Raw genomic sequence first — 24,211 nt, forward strand, 5'->3', positions numbered from 1 at the left:
TTGAGAACGAGATCGAAAAAATACACATTTCTTTGAAGGTGGGTTTTCGTTTGTGCGGATCCGCGTTCGGCTGTGTATGAGATTAGTCAAAATAGCAACTTCCCCAAACAATAAATCGTATCTATTTGTATCATATCCATTCAGTTGAAATCGTATTCAGTATTAAAATTACTGTTATATTAAATGGAACGACGTACGATATCAACTGAGTGAATAAGATAAAAATCTGGTGTGGCGCACTCACACAACTTTCCTTGCCGTTATGAAAATTGATCACCTGACGCTAGTGTTCCCGCGCATCTCAAGTCTACTATTCAAAGATCTGAGCCAGCTGGTGACAGGACAATAATGCTGGAGACATACGAAGTCTGCTATCTCTTCATAGTGAATGATTTAATAGTAGAATCAACAGTTGTTAACAGTTTGCAATTGAATAATCACATTTTCTCGAATTTCGAGATTATTTTCAATTTTAGGTAAAAATGTTACTGAAAATAAATTGTAGAGATTTTCATGCTGAATCTTTTCCACTTAATTTTTTTAGTTTAAATTGTATCTGAAGACTGATAATTGGGAATCTAAACTCAAACTTTGCATATATTGAAATGTTTACAGATATGGGACTTGTGGCAGTTGATAGAGCTTATCAATGACTATTTTAGGTATAAATTTAATCAACATCGTTGGAGCCGTTTTCGAGAAAATCACGAAAACTCCTGTTTTTGACAATATTTTCGCCATTTTAGCCGCCATCTTGAATTACATTTGATCGAAATTGTTCGTATCGGATCCTCATAGTGTAAGGACCTTAAGTTACAAATTTCAAGTCATTCCGTTGATTGGGAGATGAGATATCGTGTACACAGACGCACATACACTCATACACACACACACACACACACACACACCACACACACACACACACACACACACACACACACAAATACAGACCAATACAAACCACTTTTTTGGACTCAGGGGAACTAGAAACGTATAGAAATTTAGAAATTGGGGTACCTTAATTTTTTTCGGAAAGCAATACTTTCCTTACCTATGGTAATAGGGCAAGGAAAGTAAAAATGGATACGTTTTATTGTTTGGGAAAGTTGCTATTTTGACTATACGCATACGCAGCCGAACGCGGATCTGAAGACGTACCTTTAAATATCAAGAAATCATAATTTTTTAGTTTCTATAATACTGTGGGATCTCTAGGATCTCTATAGAACCATTTTGCCTTGAATAAGCATAGTATGCTACTATATCAAAAAATATAGTAGGCTACTGAGATATGAGAATTATAGCTGCCATCTTACAGATTACCTTTCAAAAATTGATTGTGATATCATTATCAAATAAAACATATAAACAACTCAAGAACAATAAAATCTCTACGCAACTAAACATTACAATAGTTTTAAAAAGCTTCAAAACTACGAGTCTTAAAATTGATTCACGGTCTATCTAAAATACACATTAATCAGATCAGTCATTCTTTTGTTTCTCAGAACAATTAAACACTTAAAAACCAATATCCAATTTTGTAAGAAATTTACAATAAATTATAAAAGAACTCTAATTAAAAACTAGATTATTTGTTAGGCTACACATTTAAAATGTTAAACTAAAATATCTTTCACTTGTCATAATTTTTAAAATGTACAACCCTCATACAAACTCTCATACTATTAGTTCAATATCATCTAATCCCTTACACGGTACAGCCCATTAAATTCAACGTTAAACACAAATATTATCGAAAACATTTTACCTGTTTTACAGTCTCTCAATTTATTTCACTCTTCACTGTCCCCAATATTCTGTTAAAAATCACTAATGTCCAACATTATTTGTTTGCTACACAAAACTTTGTTTTTTCGAAAACTGTCCTAGTAGGATGTCGACCTCCATTTTAAAAGTAAAAATTGACTTTCGTTGTAGGCTAATTCTGGTTGCTTGATTTTGGACGTTTAGAAACTTAGCGGTACGTTGAAAGATGCCATTACATCTGCAACAAAAGAACAACGAGAAAAATGTATTATTGTTATATCTTGTAAAAGAGTGTGTGCACACAGAGCAATAAACGGTCAGAACGGTCTTAGGAGGATATATACAGAGTGGCCCATAAGTCAGTTGACACGCGAAAGTTCTGTTGTTAACTTTATATTCATTGTTCATCGAATAGTAATGTACACACTATCACGAATAACCATCAAATATAACCTCAAACTAAACTGTGGTAAACAAACCTAAACAGCTGTGATATGGTTTGAAACAACAGCTGACCTTAAAAATTCCTAACGTCAGCTACTACATATCCCGGTTCTAAATAATATCAGACAGATCTTCATCAAAACATTATTAATTCACTTGAAAAAATACAAAACCCAGATCTTAGGTGAAACAAATTTAAAATTCCGGTATGAAACTCGCCACAGGACCCACTATAATTATGATGTTCCACAACTGACACATGGGTCAGAACTGTCAAATTCATTTTACCTGGCTCACATTTTATATAGAAACTTGCCGAATGAAATAAGAGAGGCGGAGGTGTATAGTCTAGCCGTGTACCGAAGGGGTGTGGACAGGTGGCTGTATCACATTGGCTGGGAGGCAGCTGAAGCTCTGCTACGCTCACGTTATATTCGATAACTATCAGAAAGCAAGAACTATCAAAGGATTTATCATATTGATTTTTTCCCTCTATCAATTCATTACATTATAAAATAGATACATGACGCGAACTCACAGCCTCCTTCATTCCCTGGGATTTATTGGCCTGCACAAGAAATAAAATCAATCCTAAGTTTAGTTGATATTTTTCTTTTTATCTTTTATTTCTCAATTAGGTATTATTTATTATTTTACTATTATTTGAATTTGTATTTAATCCATTATTATATTCTGAAGCTTATCTTTTCTATTATAATTATTTTATGTAGTGACTGCTTGTGTTGTCTATGGAACTCTCCTCCACACGCAGACGTTTAGTCTTTGTGGAAGAATTCCGTAATATTGAGTTTTTCACTGTGAAAGTTTCACTGTAAATACTTGAAGGAATAAAAAATATTTGAAATTGAAATCTATGGGCCACTCTGTAGTTATCCATATATGCCAAGATATTGTCTTGCTAAACCATTCTAAAGGTGCGTACAGACTTTCGCTCTGTTCCGCAACCGAACGTCACTCGAGCAGAGCGATTGATGATCGACCGGGGAGCAAGAGTGGAACGCGAGAAGAGCTAATATCTCCCGTAACGTTCATGATCGGTGCGAGTGCAGAGCGGGGGCGGAGCGATGGCAGAACGAGGGCGGAGCGTGCGCGGAGCGGGTTGGAGGCGAGAATATCTGTACACAGCTTTAGACCGCTGGAGCTCGGAATATCTGACTGCTCTCTGTGTGTACTCACCATAAATCGATCTAACACAAAAATCCTTGTGAATAATTTGATTGATTTTTACTTTTTCTCTACTGATAGCGCATAGTTTTTTGAAGAGAGAATAATGAAAAAACACTTCGGATGCAATTTTGACCATAGCGTAACTGAACTTCTCTCTTGACAATATTAAAAAACAATCTATCTTTCTTCATAATAATCATCAACAATACCAAATTTATATCTCTAATATTATGAATAAGGATATCGTTTCGTGATTATTTCTAAGTAAATAAATTAGCGGTTTCTGAATTTTCATGCATGTTCTTTTAGTTTTAGTGCAGTAGCTTATATTTATTTTTGTCAAGTTTTTTGAATGTTGTTTTAGGCAACTAAATAAATTCATTCAATTCAATTGTTATGGATAAGAATAATATGGGAATCATCTCTTGAATAATGGGGTTAAAGATATCCCATTTGAAAAACATAAAACGCGCACTGGGACGCTGAAGGCTGTTCCCCATTTGGATTTGTAGCCTCTCGTGAACAAGTGACCTTGAACTGACCTTGGCATCAGAGCCAGAGCAGGACAGCCTCGTCAGGTGATTCTCATATGTTGGCAGCATTGAGCTTGTTGTAGGGTGGCAGCCTGACTACCAGCTGGTGGGGAGAGGGGTGTGATAGCTGGGTTGAGTTGGTACCACTGCTTCCACTGATGCCACCACCCATAGGCTGCTGATGACTGCCCATCCACTGCCGAAGTCTGCAAATTAACATTACAATTTTCAATTAAAATAATAGTGAATTCCAAAAAGAAAAAACTACTCATTAATACCGCATCCACATGTTGGCCCAAAGCGTATAAATGACGACTAGTGTCAAGAGTGTGGATAGGTGTTTTGCCAGCGCTGGCCTTCATCGGTCAACGCTCCGATGTTTGTCGAGTGGAGGCCAGCCCTGGCCAATGAAGGCCAGGCAAACCATCCATCCACACTTGTCAATCAATGCGTGCTATTTCCTATTTTGTCATCAGCTCTGCTGTTTTTCTGTGCAATTGATTTGCTATAGGCCTAATTGATATTAATTATTATTGCGTTATTTTTTATTGTGTTCCTTCTAGTAAATATTTTCAACCTCGAACGCCATTTTCAATTTGCTATTCAGAATGCGGCGCTCCGAGTAGCGAGCACTTGCCAACGCTGGCTACCGCTGGCCTTGATTGGGCACGCAGTGTGGATGGCAAGACCAACGTAAGTACTAGGCATATAAAATAGTGATAGCTATTAAACTGATTTCAATAGAAATCAACTGCAACATAGCGTACTAGGCATATACGAGGGCTATCCAGAAAGTAGATTACGTTTTGGAATAAAAAAAATAAATAAAGTATAGGAAACAAATTTTATTAAATACAGATGAAAGCCACATTCAAATACTAGTTTTATACATAGTCACCATTCACACAACGTAGTGACGGTACTTTTGCGGGATACTGTATAGACATACAGAAAGGATAGCATAATGAGATATTTCATGGTATAGGGCGTTTATGCTCCAAATATCACTGTCAACTGAAGCCGATAGTCCTAGTAGTTATTTTTCGTGGAACTATGTGAGACTGGTAGTTTTCATACTGTGCCGTTCTTACTCTCTCACCTGCCCAAAACATTAATAAATAGACAGTAGTCGACAGTAATCGGCTTGAAATTTGGAACATAAACGACTTATAACATGGGATATCTTCTTATTCTATCTTTTCTCTATGTCATTAATCTCTCATCCCATTTTCATTTCATTCAGTTATTACTTGACAATTTATAGAGCTGTGGACATCATTATAGACCTCTACAATTAAATACTGGGATGTTGTCAGAAATATCACTAATTTGTTGTAAATTTACAAACCAGCAAGAGTATCTGAATTTAAATGTGTTGGTTATTACAGTAATATTCAAAGAAAGCATTCTAGCTTACATTTTCTCATTCTTCCTAATTTTGCAAAACTCTCCCCTCTCACTCATACCATGTATTTTCTTCATTGTGTGATCACTCTATTTTATTCAATTACTCTCTTCTCACCGACATTTTCTCCAATCTTTTCTCTATACTATAACTATGTATTTGTCAGAGTACCTGGCATGTATTTCGGGGAAGTGTGGCCGGCGAATGGGCACCTCATGCCAGCACTCCATCATGACAGAGTACATGCGCGAGGGGCAGTCCTCAGGGCAGGGCAGCAGTTGTCTCGACCTGATCATGTCGATCACCTCCTGGTTGCTGTAACCGTAGTATGGCTGAAACATAACCACAATCAATCATTAAAACTTACTGAAAAACTCTCATTGGAGTAAACTTAAAAATTATTTAAGAAATCAACATCTAAGGTACATTTTAAAGAACACATACTAATCTAGAACTTATTAATATGGAATTTATTGATGTGTCTTAGAAACCGGGCCTCGGATACGTACAGTACGCTTCCCGTAGCTTTGCCACTGTGGCATATAGGCAAGGTATGATTCGCGGGGTAATTGACCGAGCGAAGTGAGGTCTAAGATTCAAGTCGACGGTTTGGCATTTCTCTTAATGTTTATATATTTTTATGTTGCGCATTTACGGCGAAACGCGGTAATAGATTTTCATGAAATTTGACAGGTATGTTCCTTTTTAAATTGCGCGTCGACGTATATACAGGTTTTTGAAAATTTTGCATTTCAAGGATAATATAAAAGGAAAAAGGAGCCTCCTTCATACGCCAATATTAGAGTAAAAATCAGACTATAGAATTATTCATCATAAATCAGCTGACAAGTGATTACACACATTATTGTGAGGAGAAGCCAGTCTATTGCTGTAATTCCATAAGGTCTACAGTTTCAATCAGGTACTTGTGGATGAGAATACTGCGTGAGGTCTACTGTTCACAGAACTACTAGTAGTTACGGCTTTGAAAAACATCAGGTTCAGAGACCCTAGATAGAGGAAGCTCCCTACAGAGCTTCCTTGAAGGATGTTCGCTAGACACAGAGATTCTTCATGGATGAGAGAATTGCAACTTATCACCAACAATAGGCGATGTAAGTGATGACGTAAGCCGTTGCTACGACGCCATTTCGTTTTCTAAACAAACCGTTGCTATGGAGAGAGAGCATGTTATTCAAATGGGACTAAAACATCACCTTACATTTATGAGTATATCAATGAAATAATAGATTTCTAAGAGTTGATAATATTTTTTTCAAGTTCTACACACTCAAATCATCAACTCTCAGTATTTATTCAGATCAAATAATTTTTTTTGGGACAGCCAAGGCAGAAAGTCTCACGAAGTAGAGCTTAGTACCATGTCTGTAGTCTGCTATGGAAAACCTACCTAGAGAAAGTTGAAGTGCAATTTGAATTATTACATATAATTTCATTAGATTGTTATAAAGTTGTAATTTAAAAATTCATATAAATATATTCTGTTTTTCTTTTGTTTAGTGAAACTGTTAGAGTAGACTAAAGCTTAAATATATAGGTTAGGTGTTTTGGTTTAGCCTAGGTACTTACTTATAAGTTTGGTGTTGAGGTTTTCTGAAGTATATAACTGTTTCAAATTTACGTGAAATAGTAAGATATTGAATGAACTCAACACAGTAAAAAGATGTAGATGCTGTGACCACTAAAAATGTTGTATAATTCCTACATTCGAACTAAATGGTGATGATGTTTACAAGAATTTAAACGGGGTAAGTGAACATGTAAAGTAAAGCAAATAATTATGTACTTTATGTGCTACATTCACTGAAAACATAATTGTATTTGAATTATTGTTTTATTAATTCCACTAATGTAGTTATTCTAGATAAATTTTATTTTTATCAACAATAACATAAACCTAAAAATGTAGTACAGAACTTATAGAGGCGAGCTAGACCTTGGAATTTTCAGGAAATCTAAAAAAATGGTAAGTAGCCTGCCTTTTCACTGTAATGTTTACAGTCAGGAACAAAGAAAATGTTCGTTTGCTTCAAACCATTTTCATTTGTCATCGAAATCAGACTGTATACATTGTATACATGTGTGTAGAACTTGAAAAAAATATTCTCAACTCTTAGAAATCTATTATTTCACTGATATACTCGTAAATGTAAGGTGATGTTTTAGTCCCATTTGAATAACATGCTCTCTCTACATAGCAACGGTTTGTTTAGAGACTAAGATGGCGTCGTAGCAACGGCTTACGTCACACTTACATCGCCCATAGAAAGAGAATGTTTTGAACGAATGTCAGCTGATAGATTGTGTATCTTTTCGGATACAACACGTTGCTTTTGAGAAGATACAAATGAGCATCTGTTGCTAATGGAAAGATACATTTTCAAGAATGTTCGATGTTTTTGAACGGGTAGTATTATAGTCTAGTGACTTCCGCCGACAAACAAAGCTACAGGACTCGGAATGAAATACATTTTTTTAAATACGGCCATGAACGTAACTTGGAGGTAGGCTTTTCTTTATGTGCCACGAATCGACGAAGAAAAATACTTTTGGTTCTATTGGAAGTGTTACACCGCTTGCAGCATGCGAAAGTGTAAACAACAACCCACATTAGTTATGTTACATTTATGGCCGTACTTACGACGATGCAACTTTCATAACCAATCAAAATTGTCAAAGTAGCTTCTAGAATCGTTCTGACTGGTTCATCATATAGGTTGCCAGGAAACCAAAGAGCGATTGACAGAAAATTCCCCAAGAATCGTTTATAAATTTGGACCTTGGTCTTGTATACAAGTGCGAGGGATTTGTACTATTTGGGAATCTGATCTCATGAAACTCCTCAAACTTTTGACACTATTATGGAGTTTTAGGTGACTTTTGTCGCTCAGGAATTGCACCTTAGCAATGAATGATTCAAAGTTTCCTGTAATTGAACATGACAACAAACCTATGAACAATCAGTTTCTATGATAATACTAGTAGTTCTGTGAACAGTAGACCTCAGTATTCTCATCCACAAGAGTACCTGATTGAAACTATAGACCTTATGGAAATACAGCAGTAGACTGGCTTCTCCACACATCTGTGTAATCACTCGACAGCTGATTTATGATGAATAATTCTATAATCTGATTTTTACTCTAATATTGGCGTATGAAGGAGGCTCCTTTTTCCTTTTATATTATCCTTGAAATGCTAAATTTCCAAAAACCTTGTACATACGTCGATACGCAATTAAAAAAGGAACATACCTGTCAAGTTTCATGAAAATCTATTACCTCGTTTCCCCGTAAATGCGCAGCATATAAACATTTAAACATTAAGAGAAATGCCAAACCGTCGACTTGAATCTTAAGACCTCACTTCACTCGGTCAATAAACCATACATTTCATATCTGTTTCAAGTTTTAATTCGAGAGATTGAGAGACTGGGGTTTGAAAATGATGTACAGAAATACATACAATAATAAGTTTCTGGCTTAGCAAGGGTTGTCATTGTAAGAGTCAGTCAACTTCAAATAATTTTTAAATAAATGCAAACATTGCATATAATGACAAAGACATACCTGGAGTCCATAGCTGTAGATTTCCCACAGTACGACACCATAGCTCCACACATCTGACTCAGTTGTGAACTTTCCATAGAGTATGGATTCAGGAGGCATCCACCGTACAGGAAGCAATGACTTAGATTGTACCCTGAAATCATATTAGAATTCTAATTATTTCAAGTTCAAAGAGTGGATGAATATTAATATTAGCCTATCACTGCACGAATTAATCAACTGATTCAATAGATGACCGATCATTAGAACTGCAAAACCTCCAATGATTAAGAACTCGACTCTCGACAAATTCGACATGTTTCCAAAAAAGTGATGTTACTACAGTCTGTGCAAACCTTAGTTTGCAGTATTAGTCTTAAGGAGTACAGCGCTGATAGATTTCACAGAATCCAGAGAGCCTGTGAAATAATTGTGTGACAGAAAGAGCGAAAAAGAGATAGTAGGCCTTTTCAATAGAATCAGCATAAAAACGGCAACCGTAAGCTTCTATTGATCTATTGGAATAACATTGGCTATTAAGCTCCGTGCTCAAAACTAAGGTTTACATGGACTATAGTGTTCCATATTTTATTATACTCTGCACAAAACAAGTTGAAAAACTTGAACAAAATATCAGTATTGTGCGAATTTTTCATCTTTTCATGCAAGCTGGATAGATCCAATTTGACAACACAGTCAATTAAGAGTTATCAACTTAAATATATATACAGTGACTAGCCGTCAGGCTCGCTTCGCTCGCCATATCCGTCTAGCCAGGGGGCTCCGCCCCCTGGACCCCCGACTGGGTCGTACAAGGATGAGATCAGCAGGCTCGCTTCGCTCGCCTGCATTTTTCATTTCAGCATTTTTATCATATGTTAGGACGATCCAGTCGGGGATCCAGACTAAACGGATATGGCGAGCGAAGCGAGCCGGACGGCTAGTAATATAATATTCCCAGGGATAGCTCTAATTGAAGTAGCAGTGCGCAATCAATTTTTCCGCGATAAATGCATTTCAATCTTCAACTTGGTGCCAACATAACAAAGTCAACTCAACTTAATGCCAACCTGACAAAATTATTAATTTTAGTTACCAGTTAACAACTGTTTTGAAGAGGTACTCTCTCTAGATTATAGTTCTATATTAACATATGGTAAGGACATTTTTCAATTATAATTAGGAGAATAAAAAGAATATACATGCTAAAAGACGAACTTTAAAACCCTTAAAAACCACCCTTAGAGTTAAAATATTGCCAAAAGATTTCTTAATGCGCCTCTAAAGGGGCCAACTGAACATACCTACCAAATTTGAACGTTTTTGGTTCGGTAGATTTTTAGTTCTGCGAGTGAGTGAGTGAGTGAGTGAGTCAGTCAGTCAGTGAGTGAGTGAGTGAGTGAGTGAGTGAGTGAGTGCCATTTCGCTTTTATATATAGATAGGGACTTCCATGTCAAGACTCAACTTTCAATTTGGTTTATTCAGATTATAGGCCAAGACATCTGTCTAACTTCCTGCAGCTCGATTCCCACATATTGGAATCAGTGAATGTGTTGGTATCGTGAAAATATTATTACCATAAGTTCTAATGGGACTGTTCATACTCGCTCGACCGGACTGCGTAGGAATAGTTCCATTAGAGCTCGTAGAAAATAATTTTTTCAACTGTACAGGACACGTCCACTGAATCCAGCTTGATAATTTATGAGAGCATCACTGGACGTATTATTCGTTAAGATTTGAGTTTTTTGTTACTTCAATCTGAATATTATTATAGTACCAATTTATTGACTACCGGTACATAATCTTCAAAGATGGAAATACTATTGTTAGCATTTCAAGATTTGAATTGTTTTCAAAATAATTTGTTAGTCTAATACACACAATAATTCTGTAGTACGGTATTCAAGCAGTATTCAATTAATTCAATATTTAATTAATATAGTATTAAATTAATTCTAGTATTCAGTATTCAATTAATTCTGTATTAATTAAAGCAACAGTACTTTTTTAGTATTCTTCTAAGAATATTACAGACAGTAAAGTGAATGCACAAAATGATATCTCAGCAGTAATCGATAAATTTATTGGAAAATTAGTCTATATTTTTTAATAATTACAAACTATAAGGCATAGATTGTACTCACCTATAGTAATCAGAAGAATATACATCTCTTGACAATCCAAAGTCGGATATTTTAACAGTGAGCTTGTCCCCCACCAGGCAATTCCTGGCAGCGAGGTCTCTATGCACATAGTGGTGACTGCACAGGTATTCCATACCTACAAAAATAATTAGCAATCCATGACAAGATTATTCACTAACACATGACCTTATTATACTAGTAGTTCTGTGAACAGTAGACCTCGCGCTCAGTAAGTTACATTGACCTGTTATGTTTCTCAAAAAATTAATAAATATTTTATCAATTTAAAATGTCTAGGGAAAATCCTAAATAAAGATAGAGCTTTCGGTCCTATCGCACCGTGACGTGTCGTCCCGGAATGTGAGTGTGATCGCTGTTATCAGGTCTGGCTGCAACTGTCTACAACCTTGATGGAAAGATAGATTTTCAAGATGTTCGATGTTTTTGAACGGGTAGTATTATAGTCCACTAGACAGCTGATTTATGATGAATAATTCTATAGTCTGATTTTTACTCTATTATTGGCGTTTGAAGGAGGCTCCTTTTTCCGTTTATATTATCCTTGAAATGCAATATTTCCAAAAACCTTGTATATACGTCGACGGCAATTTAAAAAGGAACATACCTGTCAAATTTCATGAAAATCTATTACCGCGTTTTGCCGTAAATGCGCAGCATATTAACATTTAAACAAATGCCAAACCGTCGACTTAAATCTTAGACCTCACTTCACTCGGTCAATTAGAAAAAGTGCTAACTAATTGGCTGCATTGAGAATATTTGGTAGAATTTACACAAAAAAAGCTACAGTATTGTAGTATTTTACTGGGTACAGTGTGCAGTACACTCGAATTTTGCCAAAAATCGAAGTAAGTCGATTTTAGGTTCAACTTGCCACATGTTACTATACTCATTCTCTTCAAACTATTCACTTAAAAGTTACATCAACTGTATGTTAAGATGATTCTGACATGATATGTACGTTTCAGGCATTTTCATTTGCTTTATTGTATTTCAGTTTTAATTTACAAATATACCTTTTGTGACTGGTTATAGTGAAAATACAGAAAAATCAAGAATCTTTTATATAAATGAGTGTTCCTGGAAATTGATTGACCGAGCGAAGTGACGCAATTAATAACTGAATGTAACATAGTATTTTCTCTCGACCTTTCTCAGCTTTCAACTCGGGCTGACCTGTTAGTCTGTTACCAGTATGTCTTGGAACGAGATTAGCTATTGAAGTTAGCATTTTTGATCGGCATTAGCCGTTTTCACACCGACACGACATACAGACAGAATTTGAGCTGGGTTTTTCGTTTATGCGTAAATGCCGTCGTCGACCACTAAAGGGTGAGGATCTCACATTGGGTAGACTTCAATTTGTCTAAATAACCTAAAGATTATGTTCAATGGGGGATCTTGAGTTTATACTTGTTTATATTTTAAAATGGCAATATGTTGATATTATTAGAAATGTTTTGATTCTTGAAAAGTAAACACAAATAATGAAAAGTTACCGTATTTGATAAGCTGTTTTAGCACACTTGAAATTTGGATAATATGAATATCAACAATGCTTGTCATTGTCGATTGCGGAAGTTTATGCACAAACGAAAATGCACCTTAAATTAGAAACTTCGATTCCTATAATTCGAAACTACGAGGGTCATTCAAAAAGTGTTGACTCACCAGCAGCAACCTGCACAGCAATATGCATGAAATCGGCCTGATCTAGCGGCGGCCCGTCGACAAGGCCATGCGACGAGGACACGTCGCACCTCGGCGAGTGTGCCATGAGGAACTCGTGCAGGTCTCCCTTGACCATAAACTCGAACAGCATGCAGAGCGGCTCGCCCGCCAGACACACGCCCAGCAGGCAGACGATGTTCGGGTGACGCAACTCCGACATCAGGTCGACCTCGCGACGGAAGTCGTTCACTGTCTTCGCCGTCGCGTTCTCCTTCAGCGTTTTGATCGCCACCAGCAGAGGCTGGCCGTCTGACGTCAGCACTTCACCTTTGTACACTTTGCCTGTGGGAAGGAGAGGTCGGATTAGAATGTAGATATTCAATCCATTCAACACAGTGTACTCATTATTACGCAAGCAAACAGTTGAACGTCGTCAAATTATTGTAATTTGATAGATAGGTTTACATATATTGAATCGATAGTTGGAGAGAATAGCTGAATATATAGATAGCATGATGCTTCATTGAACAAAATAAGCAGGTGATCACTTCGCCTTTGTATACTTTGCCTGTGGGAAGGAGAGCTCAGATTATAATGTAAATTGATAAATACAGAGTGGCTCACGATATGATCAAACATTTAGTTTTGTCATAGAAAGGCAGATACAACAAAATATTGGGCAGCAATACAAAAAAATAAAAAACATCTCATCAGATACCTATAACTAACAATTTAAAGATACTAGGCACTTCTGAAAGGTTAATTTGGCACTATATCATAATGTATCAATAATACAGTAGAAATTAACTTTAAACTTATAAGTACACAACTCATATCAACATTCAGTTACATTATTCCAAAATGTTGATATGAGTTGTGTACTTATAAGTTTAAAGTTAATTTCTACTGTATTATTGATACATTATGATATAGTGCCAAATTAACTTTTCAGAAGTGCCTATTATCTTTAAATTGTTAGTTATAGGTATCTGATGAGATGTTTTTTTATTTTGCTGTATTGCTGATGTAAACAATGAAACTTCAAACTTGAGAAAGTTTATTGTGTAAACAATACAGAAAAATGAGATATAACTTGTCTACTGTATACCTGGAGATTAGTTTCTGGCCATTATATGTTCAATGTGGCCACCTTCTTGTGATAACTGCTTCAACACGAACGCCTATGTTATTGGTGACTCGGCGACACATGCCTCGTTACATGCCTCAATGATTAGCATTCGCAGATCCATCGGTTTGTTAGGATGTTCAGCGAAGATCTTCTCCTTCAGAAATCCCCCCAAAAAATAGTCACACAGATTCAAATCTGGACTGTTTAGGGGCCAGTTATGCCCACACGCAAAACGATTCGGAAATCGGTTTGAAATTACATCTTGTTAAAATGATCATGCAAAAAGTCTAAAACAACAATAGTCGTGTTTGGTCTGGCTCCATCTTGCATTCTCTAATCGAAAAACGTTTGCGATAAGCTGAGGAACATTCTAACACATTGATGGATCTGCGAGTGCTAATCATTGATGCATGTAACGAGATAACCGAGGTTTAGCTTCATCTACACAAACCCTGAGTTTTGATGCACTTGATATCATCAGTTGCAAATCTTTTAGAAATTAACTTTGAATGCAGAGTTGAAACTTGACGGTGGAACCACTATTTTAAAGCCACTTGAATTTATTCAATTTATAAAATTGATACTGAAATACTGCATCAACTACGAATAGAATAAATATAAACAAGCTGGATTCGCACACAAGAGTTGACAGTGAAAATATAATTCTCATGAGTTCTAATGGGAATATTCATACTCGCTGAATGTGAATAGTCCCATTAGAACTCATAGGAATTATATTTGCACAGTTCACTGTCACTCTTGTGTGCGAATCCAGCTCTGAAACCAGTGCACGTACCATGGAACCATGGAAATATTATTTCAATTTTCCATTATTTCTAATGGAATTCATAATCGCTTGGCAGGCCTGAGTAGAAATAGTTCCATTAGAACGCATAGGAATAATATTTCCACTGTACTATACACATTCACTAATACCATAATACATTTATTATACCATTTTTTATACCATAATACACATTTACTAATACCACCTCTAATACAAGACCGCGGCCTACGTTGTTGCAACGTCGCAGTGTAGGCCTACAATCTAATACATGATTGGTGGAAAAGATCAGCTGATATTTTTTAAAATCTTTTTCACCAATCATGTATTAGATTCTAGGCCTACACTGCGACGTTGCAATATCGTAGGCTGCGGCCTTGTATTAGAGGTGGCTCTGCTAATACTGATATATGGAAATCCTCCTCAAGAATCCAATAAGATAATTTATTAGTTTGTAACTTACCGAAAGCACCTTCACCCAGTTCCTGAATGAAATGAATATTGGAAAGTCGGTACTCCTTCACTCTAGGCCTGGCTTCTGATTTCAGACTGCTATTAGCCGATCCCGGGATTAAGGCTGACATCTCCAGTCCTTTCTTGTTTGGAGATGTTTTGATCGTCTGCAATGTACATTCAAAGTTTTATTATAATCGAAACTAAATACTGAATAGCTTGATGCAGAGATAGTTGATCACATTGAAACTGTATTTGTTTGTCACAATAAAAATGAATAGTTTCTATTTTTAAATGGTTTCATATTCGTGAGTGTGTGGAAGAAGAGGATTGAACTAGTAGTTCTGTGAACAGTAGACCTCACGCAGTATTCTCATCCACAAGTACCTGATTGAAACTATAAACCTTATGGAAATACAGCAATAGACTGGCTTCTTCACACATCTGTGTAACACTTGTCAGCTGATTTATGATGAATAATTCTATAAGTCTGATTTTTACTCTAATATTGGCGAATGAAGGAGGCTCCTGTTATATTATCCTTGAAATGCAAAATTTCCAAAAACCTTGTATATACGTCGACGCACAATTAAAAAAGGAACACACCTGTCAAATATCATGAAAATCTATTACCGCGTTTCGCCGTAAATGCGCAACATATAAACATTTAAACATTAAGAGAAATGCCAAACCGTCGACTTAAATCTTAGACCTCACTTCGCTCGGTCAATAAGTCTTGAATAACTGTCACAACTTGAAGTAAATTGAACTGTGAAAATTGAGAGAGAGGTGTAACAACCAAAACTAGTGACAGTTTTTATAAAAAGTAATTGTAACGAAATAAGTTGGTTTCATTCAATATAGCCAATTTACTACATGAAAATCCGTGTTATCAGATGGCCACGTTAATTTGTCGGTCTCGGCTGAAGTATGACAGTCGTAAGGCCCATTGACGGCTAAAGTTATTGACCGAGCGAAGTGAGGTTTAAGATTCAAGTCGACGGTTTGGCATTTCTCTGAATGTTTAAATGATTGCACCTGCAATCAGGTACTTGTGGATGAAAATACTGCTTGAGGTCTACTGTTCACAGAACTACTAGTATATTCAGGCGAGGTGCGACCTTCCCGCAAGGAACTCCCCAACAACAGAAGGGCATATGAATTTATTTCACTTTACTACATGAAAAGAACTATGAAAAACTTTCTCGACAATATATTACAGGAAATACTTTTCTATTACATAATAATTTATGCATATCTAACAGATTACAGTATCCAGAAAAATGTAATTTTGATACATTATTATAAATTCAACTTCCTTTTCATATCAACTTTCTAAATTGAATAAATATTATAATAGCTCATTTGCATTATTGAATTTATCAATACCAATTTTAGGTAACCTTATCAACCTATACTTCAATTTGATTTTAGCAAAAGCAAGTGAAATGGATAATTCATCCACTCTTTTTCAATTTTAAACGACGTATTAGGCTTGCTACCAACGATACGAGAATATCGGAGCACGGGTTACCCGCTAGTCATTAATAATTTGCAATCGAAAGAAATCTGCGAAACTAAATGAGTTCAGAAACTTACTGTGAAGCAATAGATTACCTTATAGAAATTTACCTTCAGTCCAGGCGTGCTGGCCAGACGGTTTCTATTGTTGCGTTTATTTTTCCGCGTTATACAACAGTACAGGCCGGATATTAGTGAAATGAGTAGTATCACTCCAGCACCCACCATTATGTAAATCCATACCGGTTGAACTGAAATGAATTTCAATCATCAATTAGAACAAAAAACATTCATCTGCAAAAGGAATGGATTGGAAAAAATATATCAGACAAGTTATTCACTTAATTACACTGTAACTCACAGATCTCTAACGTGAATTTAAATTAAGTTACTAGTTGATGAAGATGAACGGTACAAAATTTTTGGTACAATTGCTGGTATGAAAATTATATGGACAAGGTTCAATTTTGTTTTTGATCTATTTGCATTTATTCAACACATGCATGACAAGCAATTTGAGATACTAAAATTATTATTGAATCATTATTTCAATGAATTTTGTTCTATGTATCATTATTAATTTGTGATTCACAAACAATCCACAAAAAGTGGATCATACAAAATTATAAAATAAATTATTTTTATTCTAGAGTTGTAAGATGCAGAACTCTATTGATTGATACAATAAGTACATCATCAAAATGATAGGGAGAGGAAAAAAGGTAACCTTGTGCTATTCCTCTCCCAAAGTTAGATCTACACATAGTCTTGTAGTTGTTCACTTCACAAAATTTTGAGTCCTCAATTATGAATTAAAATAAAATTATTATTGTATGGGATTGGATATCTTAGGGGATATAGAGAAGAGAAGTTTCAATCAAATTGGAATATATTTGACAAAGATACTTTGATGAAACGCTTCATAACAATTTAAACGGAGAACTTGATCTGGTATCCACGCACAAATGTTTCTTTGCGGATACATTTCTTCAAATTTTGTGAAGAATTTCTGTAACGTTTAATTAATATGAAAATGAATGTATTTTCTTATCATTAATTAACTAATGTTGTCAGAGATGTGAAACTCAAGTTTTGTGTAGATAAAACTATCTTAAATAAAATAGATACAAAGTATTGAATGAAAAAGACTGAAAATTGTCAAAAAGCCACTGATTTATTGATAATTAGAAAGACCGGTTTCGGTTAAACATCGATTGACAATGGTGTAATAACCGAAACCGATCTTTCTAATTATCAATAAATCAGTGGTTTTTTGACAATTTCTCAGTCTTTTTCATTCAATATGAATAATTACCACAATATCAACTTCCCAACTACACAAGAAGATACAAAGTAGATATGTTTAGAATTATTAAAGCATTGATATTGTTGATATGCTGATGAAAGTTGTATTTATTCTCCCTATCATTTTGATGATGTACTTATAATTATACATGTTCATTATTTAGAATAAAAGTATGTTCATTATTTTCAAAACGATCAAGAAATTAAAAATGTGAGACCAATCTAAATTTAAATCAAAGGAAAAAAATCGAATTCATCAAGTCCATATATTCAAGTGGAAAACCAAACAAATTTATAAGGAGAGAGATTCATTTCAAACTTTCATCAGCATATCAACAATATCAATGCTTTACCATTTAGTCTATGCTAAGGCCCGGTTGCACTAAAGTATGTTAAATTTCAACGATCATTGAATGCCATGAGAACCAATCGGAGAAACGGAAAACGTTAGCACTTAATCACAGTTGGAATTTAACAGACTCTTGTGCAACTGAGTCTATCTGTTTGAAGTGAATCTCTGTACATAAACATGCAAAATGAAAGTGGGAATACAAGTTCATTCTATTTTTGAAATTTCCATTCATCAATATTTGGGAGAAAGATAGTTTTGGGCTATGTCTGTGTCTTCTCCCAATCATATTATTGTTCAATATAATGACTTGTAACTGTCAATCAGACTCTTGTGTAACCGAGATTATGAGTTTGAAGTGAGTCTCACTACAGCTTAGAGTGAAAACGTTAGCACTTAATCACAGTTAAAATTTAACCGACGTTTCTGCAATGGAGCTTAGAGTTTGGAATGAATTTAGTACAGTTTTGAGTGCAATATACTCACTGCACATAGGTATGCCACAGGGCTCCTTATGCTGTTTGTGCACGGTGAAGCACCAGGGCTCGTTTTCATATCCTCCAGGGTTGCGGCAGTGCGAATGGCCTCCCAGCAGCGAGTGATACTCCGATGAACGCACAATCGCCTGGTGGTTCCACGGTATGCACTGGTGGCCTAGCTTCGATACGGACACTGCTCCTCTGTACAAAGATCGCAAAACATATCGATATACAGTATTATCGATAGCAACATGTCTATACCTAAATGTATCGATCGATATATTGCAAGCAATAAACTGATGGCAAAAATATCTATAGGCCTAATATAATATTTGACTTATCGAAAACAGCATAATAATATAAACGGCAGAATATCGATATACTGCCGGAAAATAGATTTAGATATCACAAGGGAAAAGTTGCTTAAATGAAATAAGTCAAAATAGCAACTATCCCAAACAATAAATTGTACCTATTTGTTTCATATCTACTTAGTTGATTTCGTACGTCGTTCCATTTGATATTACATCAATTGAACGAGCGTTAGTGAGTTCTCACTTTTGACTTACTGAAGGCCAAAGTCGATGTCCGTCTGTTTGTACGTTCTACAATAACTTTAGAAATAATTGATCAATCAGCTTCAAATTTTGAACACGTATTCTTCGAACCTTTATACAGATCAAGTTCGTTGGACAACAAAATTGACTCACTCCGTCCTTTTTCAGGATATAAAAATAGCATTGAAAGTGCATAAGAAAAAAAACTGTTGTGATTTATTATCATTTAGTCAGCTGTGCAATTAATTGCATGTAATTACTTCTTTTTCAGTTTTTCTAACCATTCCTTCACAGAGACACTGACAGATGATTTCATCTGGTTATATACAACATAATTTACAACTTTTACATCAAATAAACAAATAAGGCTTAAAATATCAATGTGCGGTTTTCGCCATTCATTTTCTCTTGGAACTCTGTATCTAAATCATGTATCACTTGACCTTCTCATTTAAAAAAAATGAATTGATATGTGGGTCAAAGATGTGGAAGCGACAGAGTAATTTTTCAGTTCAAATAAGATCCCCAATGAAACCTACTATCACATTATTCTTGTAAAAGAAATATTTAGCTGTTTTCATTATTTTTCAACAACTCCTTATAATATAAAAAGTTGCAGGTTTCAAAGATTACAATACAACGGTTCATGAGCGAGTTCTCCAACCCTGGGGGTTACTAGGTTTGATACTGAATTCGATAGCATTAGCAACTGAATGAATATGATAGAAATAGGTACGATTTATTGTTTTGATAGTTGTCATTTTAAATAAAAATACTAAAAATTGTCAAAAACCACAGATTTATTGATACTTAGAAAGACCGGTTTCGGTTGTTACACCATTGTCAATCTCTGATAATCTCGGAGTTTATAAGAGATTGACAATGATGTAAAAACCGAAACCGGTCTTTCTAAGTATCAATAAATCTATGGTTTTTGACAATTTCTTAGTTATATCATAGAGAAACAATAGTGTAACTAGATATCCCATGGTATAGGGCGCTTATGTCGGAACTTTTTCTGTTATCTCAAGCCGATAGTCCACGTAGTTCTTTCCCATGAAGCTGTGTGACGCTGGTAGTGTCTCATACTGTGCCGTACATACACTATCACCCGGCAAAAACAGTAAAAATCTACAATAATCGACAGTAATTGGCTTGAGATAACAGTAAAAGTTGCGCCGACATAAACGCCCTATACCATGGGATATCTACTTACGCTATTGTTTCTCTATGGTTATATTTAATATGAATAATTACCACTATATCAAACTCTCAACTACACAAAAAAGTGTTCATTTTGTCAAATTGCATACGCAGCCGAACGCGGAACAAACGAAACCCCACTTCAAGCGGGCCATTCAATATCCGAATGGTAATACAACAATGTTGGACAGGTAGTAAGACCACTAGTCCGATCTTTCACCACTTACGCTCCGACTGGTGGACTACCTAGTCGGATCTTTCACCATTTGACTCTGACTAGGCGGCTGACCTTGGGATGTCGGATGTATTCTACCTCCAGTTGAATGCGGATACGCACAAACGAAAACGCGAAAAAGAATGACATTTATTTGCATAAATAAATACATACATGGAGACAACACGTTAAACCCTTATATGTCTCCTTGAAACATTGCATTCTTCATTCAAGAATTAGATTTAAAATGAATAACAAGCTAAAAATAAAACAAGAGTAAAACAAAATAAGAACAAAATTAATAATATAACAAAAAAAGCGTCTTTACAATAGAAATATTGTATTTTGTAAAAAAATCGTATATTTATTGGTGAAACTACCTTCCAAGAGAAAATATGAGAGGTGGAAAAATATGCACTTAAAATATCTTACATGGGCACAAACCTTTAACAAAGAATCATGTGGGCACTGAGAAAAAAAATGTCATAAAAAAGAAAAATGTCAAAACCCACCTTTAACTGGCAATGTGTTCAAATTCAATCTGCAAAATTTCGAACAAATGATTACTCCTTAGTGCTGCTAAGTGTAACATTTAAAATTTCTCGTTTCCCTGCGCAACGGTCCAAAATAATCTCTATTTCCAATAAATCGAGGCCGTTACATCAATAACTATTTCTGATAAATCGAGGCCTAAACATCAATAGCTATTACTGATAAATCAAGGCCTAAACATGAATAGCTATCTCCGATATATGGAGATCTATATATCGATGGCTATCCCCGATATATTGATGCCTAACAATCGGCATTTGTACCTGTAGTGTTCGCCGACGCCCCAATAGCACTCCTCCTGAGGCAGAATGGGCTCAGGCTGAGGCAGATGCAGACTGAGGCAGTCTTCGCTCTCCTCAGAGTCCATATCCGGCAGGTCGTGACAGTCCACCATCAGCTGACTGATGTAGTCGTTGCGTTTGCCGATCGCATATTCCGGGTGGCACAGGTCATTTTTGAGTAGTTCGCAGTCCTGGTGACAGAGGGAAACAAGTTAATAGAATACGATAGATAAGTAAAGTAAATAATAGAATAAAACACAACAAAAAACCACCGTTTTTCAAATGGAATATCTTTAACCCCATTATTCAAGAGATGAATTTGGATATTAATTTTATCCAATATCGGAGACCGAGCTTCGCTCCGTAGTACAAAAGCATAACAAATTTATTACGAAAGAAGAAATTATAATAATATTTATAGTTCATACAGAAATGTTCTATCTAATCACAGTGAATTGAGATTAATTCCCAGAGGAATGCAAAAATTTCCCTCACAAAGGCCCGGTTGCACAAAGCCGGTTAAATTTTAATCCTGATTAATTTCACGTGAACCAAATCAGAGAAGACCATTTCAAAAAGATGGTTCTACTGGAATTGATCAGGATTAAAAATAACCCGGCTTTTTGCAACCGGCACTAAGTAACTGATTGAATGATTACAAAAGTTCAACAGCTGAGTCATAATTTTGACACAGTCCCACACACATGAACTCACTCACTCACTCACATCAACAGACAACGAAATAATTATCATCATCAGCTGTTTTTCCAAGGATGAATAATAATTATCCTTTTACTTCAGCGAGTTTTCTCAGGGATGAGACCTAGTGCAATCGAATTTTTATATTATAAACCTACTATGTTCTGAATTTCGTGAGAATCGTTAGAGCCGTTTTCGAGATCTGGTGAAATACAAACATATAAACAGAAATTGCTCATTAATAGTATAGGATAGCAAATTTGGTATTGTTGACAAAAACTATTGTGAAGAAAGAAATACAAATTTCTGTTTAATTGTCATGAAAGAAGTTCAGTAACTCTATGGTCAAAATTGCAACTGAAGTGCTATCAAAGCAAAGAAAAATTGCAGACAGGATTTTGTGAATTCAGTTAGGACTGGATTAGTTGAAAGGGAATATTTTCATAATTTAAACTGATTTCAGACTATTAACTCACTGGACATTATAAAGAGGTGTTGTCTAGTCTAGCTTGATAACTATTGTTATTTATTATTCTCTTCAAAAAAAATATCAGTAGAGAAAAATTAGAAATTAATCAAATTATTCACAAGAATTTTTGTCACACTAAGGGCCGGTTTCCGAGCTCGGGATTTAGCTAAGTTCTAGACTTTAAACAGCTAGAGCCAGAAAATTGGCTTTCCGAGACGGGGCGTAGTCGCAGTCCACGTTTAAATTAAATTTCGAAAAACTGGAACATTGAATACAAAATAAAATAAAGAGAAAATAGTGTAGATTTTAAGCTATTTAGAATTATTTAAGAATGTTTCATTTCGTCAATGAAAAACGTTTCCAATTATAGAAATGAGAAAATAACCAATTTAAAACTGCGACTACGCCCTGTTTCGGAAAGCCAATTTTCTGACTTCAGCTGTTTAAAGACAAGAACTTAGCTAAATCCCGAGCTCGGAAACTGGCCCTAAAGATAGAATTCGCTGGGGTTTATTTAGCAGATAGATATCCTGTCCAAAAAAAACATGGTTAGCGAGGACAGAAAAAAGATTAATTTCTGCACCACAATGTACACTAAAATCATAATAAAAAGATTAAGAAATTAAAAAAAAAAACACAGATTTCATTGATAGTTAGAAAGACCGGTTTCGGTTGTTACACCATTGTCAAACTCTGAGAGAAAAAATCTCTGAGAGATTAACAATGGTGTTACAACCGAAACCGGTCTTTCTAATTATCAATGAAATCTGTGTTTTTTGAAAATTTCTTAGTCTTTTTATTTAATATGAATAAGTACCAAAATATCAACTTCTCAACTACACAAAAAAAGAAAAAAAACTTTTGTCATTCTTGAATAGTTCTCAGTCCTGGATACAACTAAAAAACACAGCATCAGAAATCCCGTAACGTATATAATTGAATAATTATATTATATCCTACAATGGTACAGAAAAACAAAAGAAGGTTAAGAAACATATGAGAATAATAGTGAGAAATCAGCATCTGGAATAATATTTCTTTTGATATCAAGTAGGCACTGTAAAACAGAAATAATAAAATTATTATATTGAAATACCAATCTAGAGTTCATAAGAGACAATTATGCGTAAATAAAGAGTTGAATATTGTTTGAGAATATTAATATTGTAGTTTTTATTAATATAAGAGAATCTGCATCTTTTTACAATGGAACCACTGATTTTTCATCATAGTAGTTTGTCGAGGTGAAAACATTTAGGCTGGGCACACACCAGTTAGTAAAGACAAGACAAGACATGATCAGACACGTTTAGTCACAATACTCCACATAGTTGCTTATGAAGACATGTCTAATTGCAATGACTAATCAGTGTGAGTTGCGTCATAAGCAACAATGTGAAGTATTGTGACTAAACGTGTCTGATCATGTCTTGCCTTGACTAACTGGTGTGCGCCTAGCCTTAGCCT

At 35.3% G+C, this 24,211-nt stretch overlaps 1 protein-coding gene across 3 annotated transcripts in view; it reads right to left on the reverse strand.

The window, feature by feature from the left end:
• Positions 1–958: 958 nt before the first annotated feature.
• The window catches only part of LOC111054449 (tyrosine-protein kinase transmembrane receptor Ror), a 388,262-nt gene continuing 365,009 nt past the window's right edge, over positions 959–24,211 (reverse strand). For 2 of the 3 annotated variants that reach the window (XM_039430061.1, XM_039430063.1), the window contains 10 exons: positions 21,559–21,767; positions 18,777–18,970; positions 16,733–16,887; positions 15,126–15,282; positions 12,750–13,091; positions 11,058–11,193; positions 8,931–9,063; positions 5,512–5,672; positions 3,945–4,141; positions 959–2,008 (listed from right to left, as the gene is read on the reverse strand). In XM_039430061.1, coding sequence (XP_039285995.1) covers positions 3,988–4,141; positions 5,512–5,672; positions 8,931–9,063; positions 11,058–11,193; positions 12,750–13,091; positions 15,126–15,282; positions 16,733–16,887; positions 18,777–18,970; positions 21,559–21,767 — 1,641 coding nt within the window. In that variant the 3' untranslated portion in view covers positions 959–2,008; positions 3,945–3,987. The remainder of the gene's footprint in view (positions 2,009–3,944; positions 4,142–5,511; positions 5,673–8,930; positions 9,064–11,057; positions 11,194–12,749; positions 13,092–15,125; positions 15,283–16,732; positions 16,888–18,776; positions 18,971–21,558; positions 21,768–24,211) is intronic. The other variant, XM_039430062.1, reaches the window with a different exon arrangement.

The sequence above is a fragment of the Nilaparvata lugens genome, chromosome 6 (genome assembly GCF_014356525.2).
Source record: "Nilaparvata lugens isolate BPH chromosome 6, ASM1435652v1, whole genome shotgun sequence".
Lineage (NCBI taxonomy): Eukaryota > Metazoa > Arthropoda > Insecta > Hemiptera > Delphacidae > Nilaparvata > Nilaparvata lugens.